This window comes from Metopolophium dirhodum, chromosome 1 (genome assembly GCF_019925205.1).
Source record: "Metopolophium dirhodum isolate CAU chromosome 1, ASM1992520v1, whole genome shotgun sequence".
NCBI lineage: Eukaryota > Metazoa > Arthropoda > Insecta > Hemiptera > Aphididae > Metopolophium > Metopolophium dirhodum.
Window position 1 is genome coordinate 82,587,769 of NC_083560.1, and position 8,167 is coordinate 82,595,935.

At 32.9% G+C, this 8,167-nt stretch overlaps 1 protein-coding gene across 1 annotated transcript in view; it reads right to left on the bottom strand.

The window, feature by feature from the left end:
* The window catches only part of LOC132936467 (uncharacterized), a 35,132-nt gene extending 28,854 nt beyond the window's left edge, over nucleotides 1–6,278 (bottom strand). Inside the window, exon 1 of the mRNA XM_061003201.1 lies at nucleotides 5,883–6,278. Coding sequence (XP_060859184.1) covers nucleotides 5,883–5,981 — 99 coding nt within the window. The 5' untranslated portion in view covers nucleotides 5,982–6,278. The remainder of the gene's footprint in view (nucleotides 1–5,882) is intronic.
* Nucleotides 6,279–8,167: the final 1,889 nt, after the last annotated feature.

Sequence of the window (8,167 nt, forward strand, 5' to 3'; positions counted from 1 at the left end):
GAAAATTTATTTTGGTTGCACGCATAATGATGTAAGTACATATTATAATGTTATGTTTTCGGTATATTTCGTTTTGCTTTAAAAATATAATTTATGGGGAAGTTAGGTTACTTGAAACAAAAAAAAAAAAAAAAAACGATAAATCCAAATAATAAGTATAATATCTTTATACCGTACCTATTAAAGTAGTATATTATAATATGTTATACGCTGTTCCGTACATAGTTTAATAGTGATATGATTTTCACTGCGTGCACGTTTTATAACTATATTCATTTTAGACACACGATTCACCATTATAATATTAACAGAGTTTTGTATCCGACGGATATTATATGCACATGATTACTGACTGTCTGACAAAAAAGTGTGTTTTGTACAACTTAATGTACCTATAATATTATAGCATTCGTAATAGATTGTAAAATACATAAACATATTATTTTTTTATTTCATGTCTGTTGTTATATTATTTTTTTCCCCATTAAACTTCACGAAACGTATAGGTAGGTTATCTATACATTATTTATTTAATAGAATAAACCTTTTAGCATAAACATTTATAATACAAGATTTAAAAAAAAAATAAAACAACCAACATAAAAATGGACGTAGTATTGTAATTTGTATGAAATAGGTAATTAGATATCTATAAATATAAAATAACAATAATGTAATAATATAAATAAATATACAAATAAATAAATTATGTCAACATTTGATGCTAAATATATATCTAAATTAAAACTATTTCATGACGTGAAAAAAAATCAATTCAGACAGAGCTGCGGAAACTATAATATTATTAGGTATTTAATAGTAGGTATAGTATTATAAAAACCGAACGGTGTCGGCTGCGACGCAGTCGACCCGAGTTCGATTCCTCGACCATGGGTGGCATTTTTCTTCATATAAGTCACGGTGTCCGGAGAACAAGTGCCGCCATCCCCCACCCGAGCATGGCAGATACCTACGGGTGCCCAATCAAAAATTCTGCCTAACAAAACACACACGTGTTCCTCTCCCTACCGACTTAATAACCGACTTAGTAAACCATAGCTAATGGCCTCAGCTGCCGGGCTCAAGATCAATTTAAAAAAAAAAAAAAACCGAACGTTCGAAACAAATATAATCTACTTGTGTGATGATTTCTGTTTAAGTATATTTAAATTAATCATTGAAAATCCCGTATAAACGTTTTTTTGATTTGGCCGACCGTCCATGAACACGTGATAGAAATCATAAACCTAGGCTGCTTTAGAATTCTACGAATACAGCTGTTGTAAAAGAATAGCTAATCCAATTTATATTCATCATAATAACGATTCCAGCTATTTGTACCTATTGGTTATTTTACAAAAACAACAACTTTCCAAAAAAACACCGGCAATGACATTGGCCAAACTTGCGAGCTTGTTTAGACAATGGAACGGGACATTAGAGAAACCGGCTACATCAAAAACTGAGAGATAGCAGTTAATTTAACATTGTAGACACAGATTACCATATACCAAAATACGGAATATATTAAAACACAAATTGTATTTAAAAAAAGCCATGTAGGTCACGTCACCTCCATAGCTAAGCTTCCAGAGAGAAAGAAAATACATTTTGAAAAAAATATTTAAGTAACAAATTAAGATGCCCTGTAGTGTGTAATTTCGATACTGCACTAGAGGTAGTAAACTGGACTGTGTAATAATTATTTAGAACGACGACAACAGTAATAATAAAACAACGGTCACCGGTTGTAACGTCTCACACGGTGGCTTGCCCAGATTTGGCGTGGAGCGTACGTTGACGAGAAACTTCAGTGGTAATAAGGTCGCCAACCCACAGCCGAGATTCGGAAATCGGAGCGTGTGGGATTTGTAAAATAAAACGAAATTGGGAAAAACAATAATAAAGGTATTTGATGGGGATCTACAGGTATATTTATTTTAATATTTATGGTAAAAACAAAAACAATAATTAAATTATGGCCAAGAAAAGCAATATCGGCATAAAAACTTTGCCGCAAATAAAAAGGTCACCTTAAAGAAAAAACGCATACATAATAATCATAACAACTGCATTTTCGCAGGGTACTTGCACGGTACCTATGCGGTTACCGGCGTACATAAATAATAATACCAATAATAATAATAATACACGTAGTACACTACCGTAGGTACTATACACGTAACAAAACACAAAATACCGGCCAAGGTGTAGTATAAATCATCAAAAAGTCATTATAATAATAGTGTTACCGAATTCTGGGCGTGTGTGTCCGAGCATCATCACCAGGACGTCCTCGGTGAAGCGGTGTATCTACTCGCTCGTCATGTTGTCCGGCAGAGAGGCAAAATTAAAGTAAAAGCTTAGATACGAGCGTCGGACTCGTCGCACATCACACGGAAAAAAATACAATATTAGGACAGGTAATCATTTGGTAATGAGTTGTAATTGGCCGGTATTTGTATTACATTGGAATAGTACAGATAATGACATAGTGCCGGCCGGTCAAACTCGACCACGGGTACTAGGCAGCGGTGATAGTGTGTGTGTGGTTTATAATGATATGCAGATTTTGTGTTGGGTGTGGGCAGAGATGCCCGCGGGACGGAGCGCGCTATCGCATAATATTTTACCTTGATAATGATGGTTCATTTTCGACCGTTACACGGTGCTCAAAACAAGCGTTGTGTACGACGCATAAGAAACTAGTTATATTTACACGTTAAAGCCAATGTCAGAGACCATCGTACAAAATAAATATCTATCGCTCACCCACTATAATATTATTTAGCCGAAAACATTTTCATAACGAAATACCTACTGTTTACAAAGAAAAAAATGAAAGTGTAAATACTAAATATATCAGAGAAGTCAAAAAATATTAATAAAAATAACTTGAATAAAATAATATACAAAATATAAGCGGTATACTAACAGAATATACTAACAATTATAATGAACTACGGCGTATAGCACAAATAAAACAAATTATAGTAAAAACCGACCATAATACTATGGACAGTAATTATAAAAAAAGGTGGGCAAGTAAGTGCAGAGTACCTCTGCTGTACAGTAGGTTACAATTAGTTACTGTAATAGATGGTGTTAAATTTGAACTCAATGATATTATAATACCATTTTATACGAAAAACGATTCTTAGCGAAGACGGCCAGTCAGCCTATGATAATATATTACTAAATACCTACTAAGTATATTTGATGATAAAGTAATTTATTTACCTATTTACGTGGAACCTTGTTTTGAGTTTTCAGTCCTTAGCTGTAAAAGATGAACATTGTACACATTTTTAACTACAAAATCATTTTAGATTCTGAGCTGAGCGATAAATGTATTGATTTTAAAATGATGTGTGTTTTATTTTTATTTATTTTTATTTGTGTCTGTGTACACGATAAGTAGTTAAAATAATGCTTAGATTTTCAACTTCAGTATCTTGTTCGATTGGAAAGTTAGTGCATTGTGGAGCCGTGGAGGTCGAGTTTCCAGTAATTATCAAAAACGCCGAGAAAAACAAAATACAAATTAAGGAAAAACTGGAATTTTTTACACAAAATCAATTTTGGTTTTTGGTGTACCTAACTGTAGAACAAATGACCGTAAAAACATGACAATTTCACTCAATGTTTATATTTTCATTTTCTACACCATAACATTTTGAAAATATTTTGACATGTTTCTGTCGTGATTTTGTGGTATCTTCTGAATTTGGGTAGAAAGTGGTTTCAATAAAAATTCGAATAGTGATCTCATGGCTTCACGTGGCTTTTTGCCTGATAGCGCACGTGGTATTTCGATTGACAGTTATCGATAGTTCTTAATAGTACGCTTAGATCATAGCTAATATATTGAGTAAGGTCATTACTATCATAAAGTGTCGTATGTATCATACGTCAATCATATACGTTAAAAACAATTCGTAGAATTCATAGGCCACGACAAAACAAAACAAAAATTAATAATATTAATAACTATTAGATACCTAAAATGTATGTGGTGAATTTGATTATTAACTTATAAACTTGTGTTTTGTACTCTATCACGACAAAATCAATAATTTAAACCTAAAAGATACGTAAAAACTCTATTTTAAACAGAAATAAGTTTAAATTTTATTAAGATTACCAGTACAGCAAAATCAGATGTACCATAGCCATTGAGTCCTGATCACCTTCACGAAACTCACACACACGACTTATACAACAGTACTTTTTATTTTTACTTGAATTATATTAAAATAATAAATAGTATCATTCACTGTCGAAAGTTGTCTTGTACTAATTATTGAAAACACTATTATCTGGATTTCGGGCAGAGCGCACTCAACACCCTTTCTAATAATTATATAATTATTATATTCTAATCAATAAGGCTTCGTTATACGTGCTGGGGACTCGTTATAACATACATTGACCTTTGTAGGGAGGATAGTTATCATAGCAACTCGAATACCTATTGCTGATACGAACAAAAAAATACAAAGAGAGGCTTAAGTCACAGGTAAACCATTAACTTTACAATACTGATTTCTAGAAGAGCCAAATACGTATGTATACGACGTGAGAGAGATGATTAGTAGACAATAGCGTTATTGATCACGTAAAAGAATATGACAATGGATATGGAATTGACACTGCCAGTTCATTATGATGACACGACTTAACAACTATATATTGTATTTTAATATTATTATTTAAAAACTACGCAATATGTTTATCGATAATGCAGCTGCAGCAGGATGCACTCACTTGTACGAGCGTGGACAGTGAGCATTTCCGTTGATAATGTACGCCACGATTCCGAGAGAATGACAATTCGTATCTTTAGGCCGGAGATATACACGGCGCATTCCGCATCGACTTCCGCAGCGTTTTCCGTCGAATTAAAAACGCATAGGTTTAAATCGGAGCAGCTATATACCCGTAATACGCAATACGCCCGTCGTGTATAGCTGCTCCGATTTAAACCAATGCGTTTTTAACTCGGCGGAAAACGCAGCGGAATACGCCGTGTATAGCCCCGGCCTAAGGGTCAAGAAATATATAGAGCCCATATTTCAGACGTGATTTTACAGATCTAGAGCGAGCACCTTCACGCCAAACAACGTTTTGAATTGATGTTTTGCATGGACTTCGAAAATGCTTCGATCAACAATATTTTGCAAGTACTTGAAAAACAAACGAGTAACATCGTACATTTTCTAAAACACTTGGAATAACTTTGTTATCTGACTATTCTATGACATACAGAAATATTTTTAATTCCACAGTTTAATATTAACGCATTACATTTTTTATGAAGTTACACTAAAACACATAAACTATAAACATATTAATTCAATCTAGATTAGTTTAATACAACTTTCCATCATCCTAGTCCATGAATGGTACTTTGTACGTGGGAATCACTACAACATTTACATATTCAGGTACGCACATTTTATTACTGTTTTCTCTCCCCCTTTTATTTTTTTTCCAATTCGAGTACTGCATATATTAAAATATAATCTACTTACCTAAAAGGACTTTCGACTTATATCGAAGAATGGTGAACTTAACGGATCTATCCCTTCAAACATATTGATATTGTATTGTATATAATTTCCCTATTATGTATTTGGAATATGTGAGCCGACGACGTATAATAGTGTATTATATTGTATAGAATATCAGAGCGCGTATAGTACTTAGCTGCTGACACAAATAATATACTATTATGCAACTTACCTATATTAGAATAAAACTTGTGTATACTAATATAATTATACGTTCACCGGGGTAAGCTATAACCCCCCCCCCCCCTCGTAGCTACTGACTGGTGTGTATTATTTGTTAATGTTATTGTCAACTGTTTGTATTATTACTTTGAAGTAACTGGCCACCGGCAGTTCGTACATGGTCAGTAACATGAAAATGCTGGAGACGATCATCACGGCTTCGAATTTGTACTTGATATCGGCCATTGAATTGATGCGCGACTACCACTCACCGAGTTATTTTATCTGTATGATGATAATAATTACTATAACAATATAGCTGAAACAAAATAACGTCTTCGGCGCATTTAGTTCACAACAACGAACTGCCAACAGAAAATATCGTCGTCGCGGTTCCGTGTACGGGTTTACGCGGTCGTCGATAGGATTACCACCTACCCGGTTTGCGGTTGTAAATTTAATATTGTATATTGCACACCGGCAGCAGACGAATATCCGCGGCGACACTAGGAAACGGACTCGCAAAAGTACACGTACGCAAAGGCCGTCGCGTTTGTAATTTACGCTGTTGAGCTATATTGGTTAAGTCCTTACCACGTTTATGTTTCCATCATTATTATCGGCAGTAGTGCACAATTATTTGTATACATACGGGGTGATCCGTTTAACGTAAGACACTCATTATTTCAGAAAAAATTAACAGTTTTGAAAATTTTTTTTACATAATATTTTATGTCGTTTTATAACAACATTTTTGAAAACAAATTATATTTTTTTTATCATTATATTCAAGTTTTTTACTCTTTTTGAATTGCAACATATAATTTAAATTCCATATTCCGAAGCAGAAGATTATTCGGTGTATTTGAATCTATAGATAATAAATTCAAATTTCCAACAAGTAGTTGTTTATATTACCTAGTGATACGTATTTAAAGTTTAGATGAGTGGAGAAATGGACAAACATTTTGCGAGGTACACTATATATACCACTTGCTGCTCATCAAAACTTTAAATAAGCACTTATAACTTATAAACTACCGTCCAAATTTTGATTTTTATACATGTTAGTAACAAAATATATTCTTCTGTGGAAGAAGGAACTAAAAAAGTATGCCATTATAAAAAGTAAAAATAGAATATTATAATATCATATTTTTTAGAAAAATGTCAATGGTTCTTTGAAATAATGGGTGTCTTACGTTAAATGGATCACCCAGTATATGTATTTAGGTAAAACCATCGCCAGGCACGTGTGATAGGGTCTGTACATGATATTTTTATTGTTAGAAGCTATAACATTATAATGATCTACTTACGTGCAGTGTGCAGAAACATATGTCGCGTGCCATAATTTTTACTTTTCTATTGTTTTACGCGTATTTTTGTAAGTTTTATCGACCCAATTTGCGCACACAATACAACTCTCGTAACTTCGTAAGTGTATTAAAACGTTTGGGAAAATAAACAGCCATGAAAATGAAAAGTCGAGCCAAACCCGCGTACGACATTTGTCATATTATCGACGACGTTGGACGATTATTTTGTACCTATCGGTGATGGATACACGATTTCGAACATACCTTTTCGGGCTGCTTTTCCCGTACAGTAGGATTGCGATAGTTTTTCTGTCATATTTTTTCATACAACGTTGCTCGAAATGTCTTTTCATCGAATCTAGGAAAAAAAATACCCATTATATTATTACCTATATGGCTATATTATATTATTATAATATTGATAAATAGGTAAGTGCATGTTATATTATATGATATTATATATTTATTTATAAACGGGTACCGCCTTTAGTAATAATAGTACGGTAAGTAAAATCTCAATTTGAAAAATATATCTAACAGTGAAATTAAATAATATATTGTCTTAAATAAGTTAATAGGTATTTTTAAAATGAAATGTGTTCCTGTTTGTACATTCTAACATCTTAAATCTTAAATGGGAAGTACTAATACGTAGTATACTACGATTATCAGTTTTATAATTATAAATGTATAAGTAATAACACTAAATTTATTTATATTTAGTGGGAGGTAATTTCGGCGACTCCATGTCACAAATTTGTCTAGTTTTTACTGAAAAATTAAAGTATCGGTTGGATACTTTTAAAAGTCAAACATTCAGTCATATTTAATATTTATTTATTATAATATCATTTTGATATCTGATCGGAAACATTATAACTACTCGTGTATGAAATCGATCTATTCATGAAAAGTTGTGCATTTCATGAAGTGGAAACGGTAAATACTAAACAATATTTTCAGTGACGTAATTTCAATTTTTTTGTGGAGGGGGGCACTAAAAAATAAGTAAGTGTATAATATTATAAATAAAGTGGGTGGAGTGGGGTGGATTATGTCAGTGGAGGTGGAAGTTTGTCCATCGTTCCTTCGGACACAGTGGCGTATTTAGGG